General features: G+C 47.8%; 4 protein-coding genes across 4 annotated transcripts; 3 read left to right on the forward strand and 1 right to left on the reverse strand.

Annotated features, from left to right (window-relative positions):
* Positions 1-235: 235 nt before the first annotated feature.
* Positions 236-7,793, forward strand: N7447_000567 (1-phosphatidylinositol-3-phosphate 5-kinase FAB1; the record flags this gene model as incomplete). Its single annotated transcript, XM_057224843.1, has 2 exons — positions 236-7,635; positions 7,688-7,793. The coding sequence occupies 2 exons, from the start codon at positions 236-238 to the stop codon at positions 7,791-7,793; spliced, it is 7,506 nt and encodes a 2,501-aa protein (XP_057088859.1).
* Positions 7,794-8,481: 688 nt separating this feature from the next.
* N7447_000568 (uncharacterized protein) lies at positions 8,482-9,921 on the reverse strand (the record flags this gene model as incomplete). The annotated part of the gene is made up of 6 exons (XM_057224844.1): positions 8,482-8,857; positions 8,922-8,952; positions 9,007-9,074; positions 9,138-9,255; positions 9,314-9,580; positions 9,657-9,921. 6 exons carry the CDS (start codon positions 9,919-9,921, stop codon positions 8,482-8,484), a joined length of 1,125 nt encoding a protein of 374 aa, XP_057088860.1.
* A 1,271-nt stretch (positions 9,922-11,192) lies between these two features.
* N7447_000569 (O-methyltransferase family 2) lies at positions 11,193-12,779 on the forward strand (the record flags this gene model as incomplete). Its single annotated transcript, XM_057224845.1, has 5 exons — positions 11,193-11,510; positions 11,579-11,705; positions 11,773-11,896; positions 11,954-12,408; positions 12,466-12,779. 5 exons carry the CDS (start codon positions 11,193-11,195, stop codon positions 12,777-12,779), a joined length of 1,338 nt encoding a protein of 445 aa, XP_057088861.1.
* Positions 12,780-13,620: 841 nt separating this feature from the next.
* Positions 13,621-15,143, forward strand: N7447_000570 (YchF/Obg family ATPase; the record flags this gene model as incomplete). The annotated part of the gene is made up of 6 exons (XM_057224846.1): positions 13,621-13,836; positions 13,928-14,088; positions 14,144-14,205; positions 14,263-14,477; positions 14,528-14,783; positions 14,839-15,143. 6 exons carry the CDS (start codon positions 13,621-13,623, stop codon positions 15,141-15,143), a joined length of 1,215 nt encoding a protein of 404 aa, XP_057088862.1.
* Positions 15,144-16,487: the final 1,344 nt, after the last annotated feature.

A 16,487-nucleotide genomic window follows, 5' to 3' on the forward strand; every position in this document is an offset into this window, starting at 1 on the left:
CACGTCATTCAGCGTGAGGGCCAAGGACCTATTCTTTTTGTAAAAGAACATTTGACGTTTCTTTGATCACCCTAACGCTCTTAATGAACCCTCGATCCTCTTCCTTCTTCCAACCTCGCCAAACTTGAGACCTTACCGCAGTTCTGTCCCGGCAGTTCTGTCCCGAATGATCGGCTACAAACGGTGCCTGTATCCGGTGTGGGGATGATCTGAGACCTTTCTGTTTAACTTGGCCATGGATTCTCAGCAATCCCAGGACTCACGCAGTCCGTCTGTGTCTTCCACCTCGCTTCCTTATGGGCGACGGGGATCACGCGGCTCTATGGCAACGACTCAGACCGAGCGAGAATCAATGAATGCAGCTCTGGATAACTACCATAATGCAGCGTATCAGTCCGAATCGCTCACTCTCTTCAACGATTTTACTAGTCCACCGGCCCCAGCTGCTACATCGGATGAGAAAGGACTGTCTGATGAATTACAAGGTGGATTAAGCGGTCTGTATAGTCGCTTTAGGACTTCCGTCGGGGGAGTGAGAGATATTGTCAGTGGTGGCGGAAAGTCTACAGACAAAAATGCCACAGAAACTCCTGCAGTCAAGAGCCCTGTGTCGGAGCGTTCGACTACAAAATCAGTCCCAGACCTGGCTACAAGTTCCATTGATTACCCGCCATCACAGCCCAACTCGTCACAGGGATCAAGGCTTCACTCGCCTATTGTACCAGACTTTCACACTCATCCCGATTCTATGCAACAATCGAACGTAGGAAAGAGATCAAGAATATCTTCCAAAAGTGGCAGCATATCTTCCAAGGCCTCCGTGTCACCATCCCCTGGAATCAAGCCCAGTATCGCACCGTTAACGAAAGCCACTAGTGGTGCCATCGCGGCGGATCCTGCAGCTACCCAGCTTCATATGAACGTAATCGGAAACCCCGACCGCTCAAGAAGCAGCTCCGTCAATGTGCCCTTCCAGGGAGTCCATAATGCAGAATCGACAAGCATCAGCAGCAAGGAAGGCCCTACGGATCTTTCTGCGAGTCACACATCCTCTTCATTGAGTCAGAACCTTTCTAGTTCGCCCATTCTGTCTGCAAAGATGCATGACAGCCATCATGAGGAATACAACCCCAAAGACCCATTCTTCTCGACAACCTATACCCCAGACCACCACTCTCGGAAGTCCGTCTCTACTCCAGACCAACAAAAGCTGCCCGAAAACTCCACTCAATCAGCTAACGTGCGGAATTCAAAGCAATCTGAGCCAGTTCAGGAGCATATATCTCACCATTCGGGAGAAAGATCAAAATCACGAACATCTTTCCCTTATGAAGAGCCCAAAGCTTCAGTATCTACGTCAAACAGTCTATCAAGACTTTCCTCTCATGATGACATACCGTACGATCTTGAAAAACTCCCAACCAACATGGAGACAAATATTACTCGTGACAGCGCCACCGCCAATGAGCCTCTAAAGGTCACAGCTTCCGGCAGATCCAATGAAGAGTCAACGTCCTCAACGCGAGCAGCGCGACTGCCTGGGTACGTGATTTCACGGGCCTCTACGGCCGAAACCACCACCACGGTCTCTTCTTTGTCCCCTTTAAACACCACAGTCGATCGGGCTACTGGTCAATCTCTACAAGCCAGGCGCCAACCTCCCGCCGAGAACAACGGTGTTTTATCACAGCTTAGGAGTAAATTGCTTAGCAGGGATTTCTGGATGCGGGACGAGAATGCCAAAGACTGCTTTCATTGCGGAGAACCATTCACAACATTTCGCAGAAAACATCACTGTCGAACCTGTGGTCAAATTTTTGATTCGAAATGCACTCTGCTTATTTCGGGAACACGATTCGGACAACCTGGGAGTATTCGAGTTTGCAAACCCTGTGAGAAGATGATCAATGCCCACGACGATGATTCATCTGAGTTTTCGGATAGCGAACAGAGCCCCATAGTGGGCAATCCTCGGGTTTCCGAACTCAGCTGGACCAATACTGGGCGGATATCTGCGGACGACGATGATTCATCTTCGGTTGTATCTCAATCAATCGATCACGTTCTGAGAACCCCGACAATGGCCATACCGGCCACACGACGTGCTGGAGAGGGACATAATCGCCGCTCGGCAATTCTCGAAATTGATTCTGATCGCCCTCTGGCACGACCTAGCTCTTCGCGCTCTCTGCGGTCCTCGCTGGGTGGAAGACCGCACTCCATCAGTCACAAGCGTCACCACTCTCGTCAGCAATATATTCGAGGCTTCAAGCCATATCATGAAGATCGAGCTCCATTCCAACGCCGACATGCAGATGAGATAGACGTTGAATCCCGACTACCCGCCTTTCATAAAGATAATATCATTGACCCCGACCTTGCTCAATATCTCTCAGATGATGCATCCAGTGGCGATGAGCAACCCAGTCTCTTATCTGCAGTCTCGGAGGGCACTCTGTCCAAGAGTGGGGGTGAAAATGAGAGGGCATCCTTTGGCGGACTTCTGGCAGCCGTGAAGAAGGGCAGATCTGCTTTTGGAGAGCGAAATACTCCTAGTGTGAATCGAGATGCAGATGATGCCAGTATCACCAGTTCGAGGGCCGTGAATCTACCTCGTTTTTCTCGTCGTCGAAACATGAGCGTTACTAGCAGTTTTCAACCGCGTCATTCACCCAGGACATCAAAGGACAATATGCTTCCTCATGACACCTCAATACCAGCCATATCTTTACCCGAGGGTTCCAAGCAGGTCGGGTTCAAGATGACTCGGAGTTCGTCGATGAGGGGCAATGATGCGCCGCCGGTGGAATTGAACAAAGCCAGTTTGGAACACGTACGAAAGCTTCTCCATCAACTGCTTGTAGAAATTGCTGTGCCAAATGGCGACAGCTGGGAAAATGCCTTGATGCCAATACTTTTGAAAGCTGCAGACGAGGTCGACCCAGATGTCCAAAACGGAGATGACATGGACATTCGACACTACGTCAAGTTGAAGAAGATTCCGGGCGGCCGGCCTAGTGACACTTCCTATGTATCGGGACTCGTTTTCACCAAAAATTTGGCCCTGAAAGGCATGTCACGAAACATTTTACGTCCAAACATCTTGATCATCACATTTCCTCTTGAATATGCCCGTCAACAACAGCATTTCATGAGTCTTGAACCCGTCATTCGACAAGAGCGTGAGTTTCTGGAGAACTTGGTCAGCCGGATCTCAGCATTGCGTCCAAACCTGCTGTTGGTCGAGAAAACTGTTTCTGGCCTGGCTCTTGGCCTCCTCGAGCAAGCTGGGATTGCCACTGCATACAACGTGAAGCCGTCTGTTCTCGAGGCTGTGTCGAGATGTACACAGACTAGGATTATGACATCTATGGATAAGCTCTTGACGGCCACATTGCACAGTGAATGCAGCAGTTTCGATGTGAAAACCTATGTTCATAATGGTCGAAAGAAAACATATATGTACATCTCCGGCTGTCCGAAAGCGCTTGGGTGTACCATTATCCTACGCGGAGGAGATGATCAACTCCTCGCGAAAGTGAAAAGGATTACCGAGTTCATGATCTACGTTGTGTATAATCTCCGCCTTGAAACAAATGTTATGCGAGATGAATTCGGGAGGATATCAACCTCAACGGCAGAAGAATCAACAACCGTCTCCGACAAAGACAAAAATAATCTGCAGATTATCACTCACGAAGGCGATACACCTCTAGTTGACCCTTCTACTGCTCAGCAAGGAACAAGCGAGAAACATGATGATATCTCTGATAGCCAAATTCTCGTTGGTGCCGATGGTGCAAAAGTTCCAGACAACATCCCAATGCCGACATACTATAACGATATGGTTCAGGATTACGAGACGAAGATTTTGTCGGCATCGCCTTTCGTGAAATTCGAGGCTCCGTACCTCCTGACGCGTGCGCGCGAAATGGAACGCAGACTTTCGTATTTGAAATCTCTTCGTGATCAAGACGGTAACTCTGATCAGATCGCCGATGAAAAGGTCAAACCGCAGAAGTTTGTACTCATCACCCCGGAAATGGTTCATCAATCACCGCAAGATGCGCCAGCACAAGTCAAGGAAGTATTGCGTGCTGCGCATGAGGCCGAGTACGATCGGGCACTCTATCACCATCAAACCCAAAAACGCCAGTGGGAAGCCTATGTAGCGGGGAACCCCAACATGTTCGACCCTTATGCACATCAGAATATAGTCATTCTCTACAGTGTTGTGTGCACAACAACATCAGTCCCCTGCTCCGGGCCGGATACCTTTGCCCTAGAGTTCTACAATGAGCATGGAGATGACACGGTCTTTGAGTCAGATCTCACAATTGGGCAGTATGTCGAGGACCTTTGTCACACAGCAAATTCGATATGCACCGTCAACGGCTGCGAAAAGCGCATGTTCGAACACCACCGCCAGTACGTCCATGGCGAGGCTCAGATCAGCGTCCTGGTCCAACCTTACCCATCTAAGCTCCTTGGGCTCCATAATACCGTGCTGATGTGGAGTTGTTGCAAAGTTTGCGGCAATGAGACTCAAGTCATGCCTATGTCGAAGAGCACATGGAAATATTCATTCGGGAAATACTTGGAGCTGTCTTTCTGGGGCAGACACTTGCTTGCTCGTACTGGAGGTTGCTCCCATGATTTGCGGCGGGACTACCTCCACTTTTTCGGCTACAGAGATCTTGCTTTGCGGGTCCAATATGACCCTATTCGTCTACTCGAGATTATCGTTCCACGGCCTCGTGTCACTTGGAAGGTGGACAACGATCTGAAGATGAGGAACGAAGTATATTTGCGTACCGAGCAACGTATCAGCAAATTTATGGCATCTGTTCAAGACCGTTTGAAAGGCATCAATGTCGAGAGTGTTGTTCCCGAGCTAGTGGAGAGCTGCAAGACGGAAATCGAGACTTTGATCAAGAAGGGTCATGAAGACCATAGCTCTTTGGTCCGGCACTTACAAGACAAATACACAAGTTCTCGCTACTGGGAGATCATACCGCTGAATGAGGTCCTCCGTGCAGTTCAAGAAAAGGTCGTCGAATGGGACACGACGTTTGTCGAATTCGAAATGAACTTTTTCCCATCCGAAAAAGATATCAAGCATATGGCAACACTGCAACTGAAGAAAATCTTCCTCGACAAAGATGCAACATCAGTTTCTACAGATGATGCCCTTCAAACTCCTACAGACGTTGAAGATGAAAACAACCAGGCAGTTGACAGACCACGGATGATGCGACGCATGACACTTTCGCCGGAAAAGGCACAGAATGTACTAGTCTCCGTTGTTGAGGAGCATGCTGGCAAGAAGCACCGCGAGGAACTCCAAGAAGTTGCGTTGCAGTCGCCTCTAGCCTTGACCGAGCAAGCAACTTTGTCACCCGATGCCGCCGGCAGAACGAGGTCCTCCCCCCAGGATGAGGCTGTCTCACAAGAGGAAGTCCGTCATCTTGACTTGGCTGTTCCTACTGGTCGATCGGAACGCAGCTCCGTTGGCCATGTTGACATTTCGAATCAATCTTCAATCAACACTGATCTCCCCGTGATGATCTCCGGTGACGGATTATCGGAATCCTCACCACCGGAAAGTTCTGAGATTCCCGATCAAGGAACCAAAAATGAACCCGAAGACAACGGGGCTTCTGACATGCCAAGCACCCCAGTGCGTCGGCCTTCGGCGATACCGAGACCTACCGAACTAGCCTTTCGACGCTCCGATAAGACACGATCTCCTCCGCTTTTGCGCACCCAATCTCAGCCAGCCAATCTACCACGGTCATCTCACAACATTCCACTTCCAGGGTTAAAAATGGCATTCACCAACCCAACTGATCCGGAAAAGTCTGCAGGCCAATCACCAACTAAGTCATCGGATAGAAAGCTGAGCGATCGTTTGGGCTTGAGTTCCCTCAAGAATGCCCGATTTGCCTCGGGTCACTCACTTATTCCACGGTCTGCTCCAGGTAAAAGGGGAATATCGCAGGTTTCTCATCTTGCCAGGCATTTTGAACAATTGAGTCGTGAGTTTGAAAAAGAGAGACAGCGCGAAAGACGTCAACGCGCTGCTAAGGGCACTCACTCCCGTGCATTCCCATTGGCGTCCTCGAAGCCAATCGTGGAGGTCTATCGAAATGTACGAGAGGCTGTTGAAGAACGTGAACCACCAGTTGATAGTGATGAATCCTTGCCCTCGGCTCCACGGATCCCAATGGACGACATGAGTCGCAAGAGCGATGAACTCAGGCATGATCATATAACTCATGATGAGCCATCTCTTGCAAATGACTCTCCAGAGCCTACGGAAGTAGATAATACACTCTGTCCTGACAACCAACTATTGTCTAGTGGCGAAGCAGATGATCACCAAAGTGATGAGGATCAAAACATGGTTGAAGATCTCCATCCGGTAGATTCCCACGAAGAGACGAAACAGTCAGCAGAGGACGATACAATTGACTATAAAGAACTCCCTAAGCACGAGCGCACTACTCTTCTAAAAATGCTGACAAACTTCTGGTCTGAACGTTCTGCCAGTGGGTGGGCGTCTCTTGACTATCCACTCAGTGTCATGGATCATGTCTTTGCTGATTGCAATATTATTGTTCGCGAGGATGAACCAAGCTCTTTGGTAGCGTTCGCTTTGGACTCTTTCGACTATAAAGAAAAGCTTTCAAGCATTCAACAACGGTTTGACGAAGTGGAAGAACACAAACCAGATGCCGGAGATGACATCGAGACTGAGAAGGAAGCACGGGTCGAACATGCTCTCTTGCGCCCTACGGGCACACATCTTAAGTACCAATTTCAAGAAGGCCAGGCCAAGATGCTGTGCAAAGTGTTCTACGCCGAGCAGTTTGATGCTCTACGCAAAAAGTGTGGCGTGGCAGATCGAATCGTTGAGTCGTTGTCTCGTTGCGCAAAGTGGGACTCAAAGGGTGGCAAAACGAAATCATTATTCCTGAAGACCCTTGACGACCGTTTTATTCTCAAGTCACTCTCACCGATTGAGACGCAGGCCTTCCTCAAATTTGCTCCGGCCTATTTCCAAATCATGTCCGAAGCCCTGTTCCATGAACTCCCTTCCGCAATCGCCAAGATGTTTGGCTTTTACCAAGTCATTATCAAGAACCCAGTCACAGGAACAGAGTTCAATTGGTTCTTATTGCTAATGGAGAACCTGTTCTACGACCGTGTCCCTACGCGCATCTTCGACCTGAAAGGCTCAATGCGGAACCGCAAAGTAGAGAGCACCGGTGAGCGGGACGAGGTTCTCTTGGACGAAAACATGGTGGATTTCATCTATGAGACACCTCTCTTTGCCCGCGAGCACTCAAAGAAGCTTCTTGGCCAAAGTGTATGGAATGATACCCTTTTTTTGGGTCGCCAAGATGTCATGGACTACTCGCTCATGATCGCCATCGATGAAAGCCGCGACGAACTGGTGGTAGGAATCATTGACTGTATCCGCACCTATACCTGGGACAAAAAGCTCGAGTCCTGGATCAAGGACAAAGGATTTGGTGGCGGTGGCCGCAATCGACCAACGGTCACAAGTCCTAGGGAATACAAGGGCCGTTTCCGTGAGGCAATGGCCAGATACGTGCTTCAAGCTCCAAGGTTAGTTGATATATCTTCTTTCATGTGCGACTAAATACTGACTCTGGTTTAGCTGCTGGCATCAATTCCAACCAACTGCGATGTACCGCTATGAGAACCAGATCACTGAAGTTGAGACTGTTGATGAGAGCGGGTATGCAGAAGACGCTGGTTTCTGATGGCTTCCTAGTTGACAGTCTCCATTTTGGCCCGCAGCCATGAACAACTTACATTAATGATTTATGACCTGATGGGTTTGCATGAAGAGGTGCAGCGCAGCGTTGTGCTTTGTTGCGAATTTCTTATTATCATGACTACATTACCTCATTCAAGACATTCATTATAAACTAGCATTTTATAGCCAGTCCCGGATCATTTTCGTTTACTCAATGAGATCATGCCAATTTCAGATATGCCTCTCTATAAATCACTTTGTATTTATATATTGGTTCAACTTTTGGGCTATGGCGTCTTTTTATACTAACCGCTGGGCGAAACCTAGAGATGAGCAAGCGGATAATCCGTGAGAAGCCACATTCATGACATGGTGTTTTATGCTATGCGTTAATCTATTCAAAGATTTTATCCGTTAGGGAAGAAGTTATATTGCCCAACTCTTAATCCAAGCGTTCAACGTCAGTAGTAAGTACATAATATATACATTTTAAAAGAAAAGGTAAAGAAATCCGTGAAAGATGTGTGTGCAACCGGTGGACACTAGTTTAAGCAGACAGTGCAACCAACACCCATCAGCAAACGCCCTTCATGGGATGCATTATTTGATGGGCCAAGGTTGTTTGATGGTCAATTCGAATTGTCCATATTGCTTTTCGAGGAGAACTAGGAGCTCGGCCTCGCCATGCGTCTTCACCAAGAAGTATACACCGGGCTTGATTTTGGTGCAGATGGTGCAGATGGTGCAGATGGTGCAGATGGTTCGTATTCCACAGTCACATCATCTTTGCGGTATATACGCCCCATAGGGTGGCTCTTGGTCTTGTTGTTGTCGTCGGTGGGAAGGATGCTTTCTTGACTCTCTCGGTCGATGTTGGTGAAGCCGAGGTCGTCGTGGGTTTTTGATGGTTTAGAGCGATTGTACGAGGAGGGGAAATTGCTGCTGCCTTTGAATTGATCGCTCTTTCCTTGACTGTAGGAGCCTATTGCTCGTTTGCCGAGAATAATTTCGAGGAGTGGTTGTAAGGTGGGAATGCACGATGCTATAACGACGACATTGGCTTCAATGCTACACGAAAAAAAAAAGGGTTAGATCATATAACAATAAACAACATCGGATGGGATATGCTTACTTGGTCCACATGACGAGGTCGGCAGTACCGTCTATTGTTTTGGTCAACCTTTGATTGTAGCTAGAGGGATAATAGAAAGACTCACATGTGTAATCTTCTTTGTCGGCGAGTCCATGAAGCTGGGTACATTTGATAATCGCCATTGCAGAAGCACTTTATTACCACTCCGGTCAGCTTCTAGGCAGTATGGCATAAGTTGGATAGGTATCGACTTACATTGCACCAAGCCCTAAAGCAGCACATAGCGCAAGTCTCTTTCGTAGAGACATTTGGAGCTTCAGCAGGACGGTGGTCGGGTAAACGGCCAGTGTTAGATCAACAACAGCGGAGACAACTAGAGGCACGGGGTTAATTCCGAAAAGGTGCAGATGGTTGAAGAGGAAGAGACCTACCTCCAGTGAAGATAGCATAGTCAATGAGCATGGTTGTACTTTTGCAGGTGGCGCCTGCTGCCATAAGTCTGGGCGTCCACAATGCCTCTGCCGGATCGCACATTGTGAACAAAATCAGAATGCAGATAATGGACACGATAGCTGCAGTTCCAACCATCGTCCACAGTATAGCCTTGTGCATTGGCTTGGGATTCAAGATTCGGATCAACATGGAGGTCACGGCAATCTTGGGAATAGTGAAGGAGAGGATTCCAAACAAAAAGCTGACTGTATTGAGCAGAATAGCCAGCTCCAGATTTTCCATAGTCAAGTAAATGGCATGTTTTCCAAAGCCCACACTCACGCCTACTGTAGAGATTGCGCAGTATGCAAGCCCCATTATCTAGTACACAGGCTCCAGTTAGATTCGCATAGAGAAGACAGAGCCCAAAGTCCCTTACCATGGAAATCACAATCAAATAATCATCCAAACCAAAGTTCCGCAGCAACCTGAGTCGGATGTAGACCCTAGCTACGACCATGATGGTGGTTAGTCCAGTCAAGGTCCATAGCACGGCCAGGATCTTAGGACCCTTGTCGTCATGAAGATTTTCAGCGGTGACCGCCATTATGCTAGGCGGGATACAGAAAAAGCGAGAAAAAGTGAGGAAGTGAGACCCATTAGTTTATATAAATTCCCTTGCGAGAAAGGGCCTGCTAAAATTAACACTAGCACATAAGGATGTACATGAGATACATAACTAGATGTAGGAACAAAATTGGTTTAAGTGTGCCGTTATTCGACCAACTACTCCTGGAAGCCCATTACAAGGAAATCCTTCGACTTCTAGCTGCGACGATCGCCCTATTTAGGAAGGCCGCATTGTCCATCTTTTGCAGACACAATGCCACTGTTCGGAGAGTAATCTCCGAGGCGAAGCTGACCTACAATATGGTTAGCCCACTTTTAGTCAGATAGTGGTATGAAACCCCTGTCGCACTAGTGAAGAAGTCCTAGATTATCCTTGTACGCTGAATACCCAGACATCATAAATCGCCCGAAGCTCTGCCTTGATATCGAATAACCGTAGCTTTGACATCTGGCCCAAACCTAAAAACAAACAATTGGAGTATGTAGTCTAGATCATACGTTGGAGGTTCTAAAAACGTGCTAGTGATAATCCAGCTGGGATTTCAATAGTCCCACAATTCTAGGAGACCAGTTCGCCTGGATACTCCCCAAAACCAGAGTTGAATAGGATAAAAGTCATCGTCCAGGAGTAGCAAAAGGTAGAAGCGCCAATGCGCCACTCCCCGTTTTACGGGATTTGGTGTGGATGTCAATCTATTTCTTCCCGCCGGACTGTCAGAACCTTAGACCCACTGCTCTGTCACTCCCATTCACGCACGCTTGATACATTTATGCAATTCATGGGAACAATGCATTGGCGCACAATATAACATCGTTCAAGACATCTGGTGGATCCGGGGGCCATCCGTGGGCCATTCGTGGGCCATCCGGGGCCCCGAAAAGACTCATCCGTTCGCTAATTTTAGTGTCGACGAGCCGTTAGACAATCTACAAGTTTATTGCCCGAATAGGAACAACACTGAAGTACCGCGTCTCCACTTTGCCCCCAACTCCAGGGATCCAAACCTGCAATGTCCAAGCGAATGAATCCTGGTTGATCTTCATGACAGTAGACCCGCATGATTGCACCCAGACCGTTGCTCAGGGGGTGTACTTTTCTTGAAAGAAAAGGAGACAGTGAATGCAGCTTATTTCAAAGGGACAGTTCATGTACTTTGTAGTTTATTTAAAGACCCCTCAAGTACTTTTGGCTTGTACATCTCTTCACGCTCTTCTGCACTTTCAAGCTTATTCATATTAAAATCCACAATGTCTCCAGATATCGCAACCCTGACATTGACCGAACCCTTCCACGCGAACGGGGACTCGCATACGAACGGCGCGAATCAAGCAAATGGAGACTGCCATGCTAATGGAGACCTCCAGGATGCCTTCGTCGATCGCGCAGCAACTTCCGCCAACACACCCGAGCTGGTGCCAGGCCTGATCGATCAAGTTGCTTCCCTTGGCAAAGTTGCCAGCCTGCAAGATCACACCGATCGAACAACGCTTTTGGAAGCGGCTCGATCTCTGGTCTATGCACTTGAGACTCCACGTGAGGCCATGATTAGATACTGCTGGTCTCAGGTAAGCTCCCATGATTCTAAAGCTTTAACTTTGTGTCGTTGACGGTAACTAATATATTAGCTTCATAGGCTACTATTTATGCTGCTCTGGAGACAGGTGTTGATCTGGGAATTTTTGCTATTCTGTCCAAGGATGTGAAGCCCAAGTCGGCTGCCGAGCTGGCCAAGGCCACAGGTGCCGACCCAGTTCTTCTTGGTATGTGACCTACCGTCTCGTCTTGTACCTCGTCGGTATACCTAACTAATCATATATATATGGTCAGCTCGCATCCTGAAGCACTTGTGCGCAATGGGAGTCATCCTTGAGACTGGTCCTAATGAATACCGCCGCACCGGAATTTCCATTTCGTTGAGCAAGCAACGATACAATGATGCATACCCTTGCATGTAAGTCTGAGCCCGTGGACCTGGAATTAAAGACTATAATACTAACTCATTGGTTAGGACTAACTGCATCACCTCTGGTGTACTTGCGCTACCTGCCCAGCTCAAGAAGGACGGCTATGCTAACCCATCCAACGGCAAGGAGTGCGCATTCCAGCGCGGATTCCGAACTGACCTACACTTCTTCGAGTTCATGAAGGAAAACCCAGAGGCTGCTGGCCAGTTCAACAACCACATGTCTGTCTACCACCAAGGACGTCCTAGTTGGATGGATGTTGGTTTCTACGACGTGCCCAGCCTATTCTCCAATGTTGCACAGGATGATGTCCTCCTCGTCGATGTCGGTGGCAGCATGGGCCATGATCTCTCAGAGTTCAGACGCAAGTGGTCTGATGCTCCTGGACGCCTGGTGCTTCAGGATCTTCCTGAGGTGATCGCTCAAGCCAAGACGGGGCAACTGCACTCCTCTATCGAGGCAATGGGGTATGACTTTTTCACCGAGCAGCCTATCAAGGGTATAGTTTCCCCACTCTGTCAAGTTAGATCATAGCTAATTTATTTTTCCTCTGTAGGCGCTCGCGCTTACTATATGCACTCTGTTCTCCACGACTGGACAGATGATAACTGCCGCAGGATCTTGAAGGGTCTCGTGGATGTCATGAAGCGCGGACACAGCAAGGTGCTGATTAACGAGAATGTCATCCCTGATACCAACGCATACTGGGAGACAACCAGTCTTGATATTATCATGATGGCCGATTTCGCTTCGACCGAGCGGACTGAAGCCCACTGGCACCAACTGGTGGGATCTGCTGGGTTGAAGATCACAAAGATTTGGAGTGCCCAGAAAGGAGTGGAGAGTCTTATCGAGTGTGAATTGGCATAGGTGAGATCCGATACTCAGAACCATACAACATACAATGTACATAGTTATACTGTTTAAATTAAATTAATGTACTTTAAGAATATGTGGACCAGCTAACCGTCGGGGTGCCCCGCCTCCGAAACGGATAATCCCATTTTAAACGCAGTATGGAGTACTAACTATAGGATCACCACAATGCTAATTGACGGTAAATGAACCGCCGAAAATGGGTACATTTGACGCCGGGGTATGCTCCCTTCTCTGAATCAAGATGTGAGTTAGCCCTGGAAATTGCCCAGGTGAACCCCAAAATTTTAGTCATCTCACATCACGTGTGCATTATATACTTTTGATCAGACCACCTGGGCAACCCTAAAAAATCGACTACGAATGGCGCTCAAGTATAATTGTTTGATATATATCTTTAGTTCATTTTACAATGTACATTCGATAATTATGTTTAAATTAGGCCGTAAAAAAATGATCATTGAGAATGTAATCTCCAGAGTTAGAACCTTTATCAAAATCTGCTCATTCGAAACATCCATGTAAACGCACTCTTAAGTTGTTCTTTTTTTGCTGTGTAGTTGACCGTCTCTTCTTCCAAAAGGCTAAAGTCTTCGATCAGAAAACTCTTACAGTATCTTCAAGGTTCCTCCACAGATAATACCTACTCAACTCCTTTTCCGATAACAGTACTTCGTAGAGTCGCTGTTATTCTAAGGTGGACCTCCGGAGAAGAGAGCAACAGTTGACCAATGACAGCAATGTCCTTGATTGCTGTAAAAAAAAATCTGAGTTGACACACATTGGCCTTTGAGAACCAACTTATCCCCAAAATTGACGATAACCATATTCCAATATGCCACCAAAGAAAGCAGTAGAGGCGCCGACGAACAATGTCGTCGCCTTCGGGCGCGTCAAGTCCAACCTCAAGATGGGTTGTGTTGGCCTGCCTAACGTGGGCAAGAGTTCTCTGTTCAACCTCATGACAGAGCAGAGCGCTGCAGCAGAAAATTACCCATTCTGCACCATCGAGCCAAATGAGGCGCGCTGCAGTGTTCCTGATCCAAGATATGTATGTTTTTTTCCTGTTTCGATTTCTGTGTGGGTATTCTCACGTGATGGATCTTAACCCTTCCTGGGAGGCTCTAGCTTATTTGACATAGGACTTCCTGTGCAAGATCTGGAACCCGCCGAGCAAATACCCGGCCTATTTGCAGGTTACGGACATCGCTGGATTAATCAAGGGAGCCAGTGAGGGAGCTGGCTTGGGAAATGCTTTCCTGAGTCACATTCAGGCCGTGGATGGCATGTACCACGTTGTCCGGTACGTTCACTGCGGAAACTCGAAGAATCAAAGCAGCTACTTACCTATTTTATAGCGCGTTTGATAACGATGAGGTTCTCCATGTGGATGACTCCGTTGATCCCGTCCGTGACTTAGGTAAGCCATTCCCCTCTGACATAGTCAGGAGAAATAGACGCTGATGCTGCGATGCAGATACAATTCAGAGCGAGTTGTGTAAGAAGGATTTGGATATCCTTGCCAAAGCTAAGATTGCTGAAGAGGCAATTGTGCGCAAGGCCGGAGGAAAATTCAAGATGTTGCCGCTCTTCGACGAGACGACTGCTAAGATTAAGGCCCTCTTAGAACAGGATAAGCCTGTTAGAGATGGAGAGTGGACAACTCCTGAAATCGAGTTGATCAACGAGAAGGTTTGTCTAGGATTCTATAACACCCCAGAGACAATACTAACAATATCAAGTTGCGCCTTATCACTACCAAGCCGGTGATCTACCTCATTAACCTTACGATGAAAGACTACCTCCGCCAGAAGTGCAAATACCTGCCCAAGATCGCGGAGTGGGTCAAGGCCCACGGTGGCCAAGGCTCAGACATTATCCCCTTCTCCGTCGAGTTTGAGGAGAAGCTGTGGTCCCTACGGGATGACAAGCCTGCCCTTGAGGCCTTCATGGCTGACATTAAGGTCCCGAGCCGCCTGGGAAAGATTACTACCGAAGGTATGTGACGTCCTCGTTATTCCCTTCGCGTACCCTATACTAACAGTTATGACAGGCTTCACTAAGCTGGGACTTCAGTACTACTTCACTGCCGGCGAGAAAGAGATTCGCTGCTGGCCGATCAAGAAGGGAACACTGGCTCCACAAGCAGCTGGTGTCATCCACGGTGACTTTGAGCGCGGCTTCATCAAGGCCGAAGTTGTGGCGTACCAGGACTTCCATGACCTCTGCAACGGCGAGAAGTCGATGGGGCCAATCAAGTCAGCTGGTAAGTACAGACAGGAGGGCAAGTCCTACGTCGTCCAAGATGGAGACATTGTGCACTTCCAGTTCAATGTTGCGCCGCCCAAGAAGAAGTAGAGACTGTTCGGGAAGGTCATTCTGCCTATCGTTATGGCTGGAAAGATGTTGGGGCGCTGGCTCTTTCGCTTTCCAAAGCCCTCAATTATTGGCGTTTTGATAAGGGACCGCATCGCTCCAACGGAAGCTCTCTCCATTTTGGCATGCAGTACATGATAACGAAGTGGATCCAGAACGGGTGAAGCGATATAAGACTCTGCTTCGAGACATTCTCAATTCACTGGATGGTTTCGATAATCGTCAGGTCTTTTGGTGGAACAAATTTTGACTCTCGACGTAGCTCAGGAAGTAAGAAAAAGGTGTGCTTCCTTCCAACCCCGTAACGACGATACATGATGTTTCGCGTTCCTTCGTATGGATCTCTATTGTGGCACGGGTTAGCTGGCTATGACGTTCTTTTCGTAAATGATGGGAAGATCCATCATTATATAGTATATCTTGGAAAGGTCTCGAGAAATAAAAGTTTCACAGGGGTGTTACCTAAAACCCGCGAACGTCCTTTTCTGCGGTAAGCGGAATGATATGACTAGAGACAAAGGCCCCATTGCCATTGTATGATCTCGCTTCGTGAAGAGTATCAGAAGGAAAGATTTTGAATATGATAAGCGGGCCTCTGGCACAACCCTAGCATGTGGGACTTTTCTTACTATAGAATATTATTACATTCGTGCTTGCATGAAGTTCCTCTCGGATCTTTTCTTGGAAAGGAGTGTAGTCCTTGTTTAAGAATAATTTGATTTTTATCCTTAAATGATGTTGTCGCTGCTAGGTACATATGATTTCAAGTTGAAATGACACAGATCTATATATTCGGGGCCTAATCTCAACATTGGAACCATCGGCAGAAACCGGGATCGGGACGCCAAGGGCTCCCGGAAATTTGTTTAACAAATTTACTACACTTTTTTTCTAATTCTCTTTTCAATTTCATTGCTGTGAAGTGAAGATTTCAAAAATCGCATTCCCTCTGTGGCAGAGAAAGGAAAAGACCGTGGACAGAATGCGTTCACGGCATATGCCTGATATCGTCATCCCCTCGGGCAGATGGGCCTCGGTCTCGCGGGTTTAAACTGCCTGCGTCGGGTCCCTGCGTCCCCCGCATCTGGTTTTCCTTCGACTTTTCGTTTTTCCTGCTTCTTTTGACTGGAGTCATCTTTGAAAAAGGATCATTCCAGTTTCAATGCAGGGAATTTCGGAGCAATTACTCTGCATTGCATTGCATTGCATTGGCTTGCATATATGCGAGACTACGCGACAATTTGCGAACTCTCTCGATGCGCGACCAAGTCTACAAGGTCTCTCAAGCATAAAAGACCAGTGTCATGTCTATTCAATATGAATTGT

Source organism: Penicillium robsamsonii (genome assembly GCF_028829455.1).
Source record: "Penicillium robsamsonii strain IBT 29466 chromosome Unknown utg000001l_segment0_segment0, whole genome shotgun sequence".
In the NCBI taxonomy this organism is placed as follows: Eukaryota; Fungi; Ascomycota; class Eurotiomycetes; order Eurotiales; family Aspergillaceae; genus Penicillium; species Penicillium robsamsonii.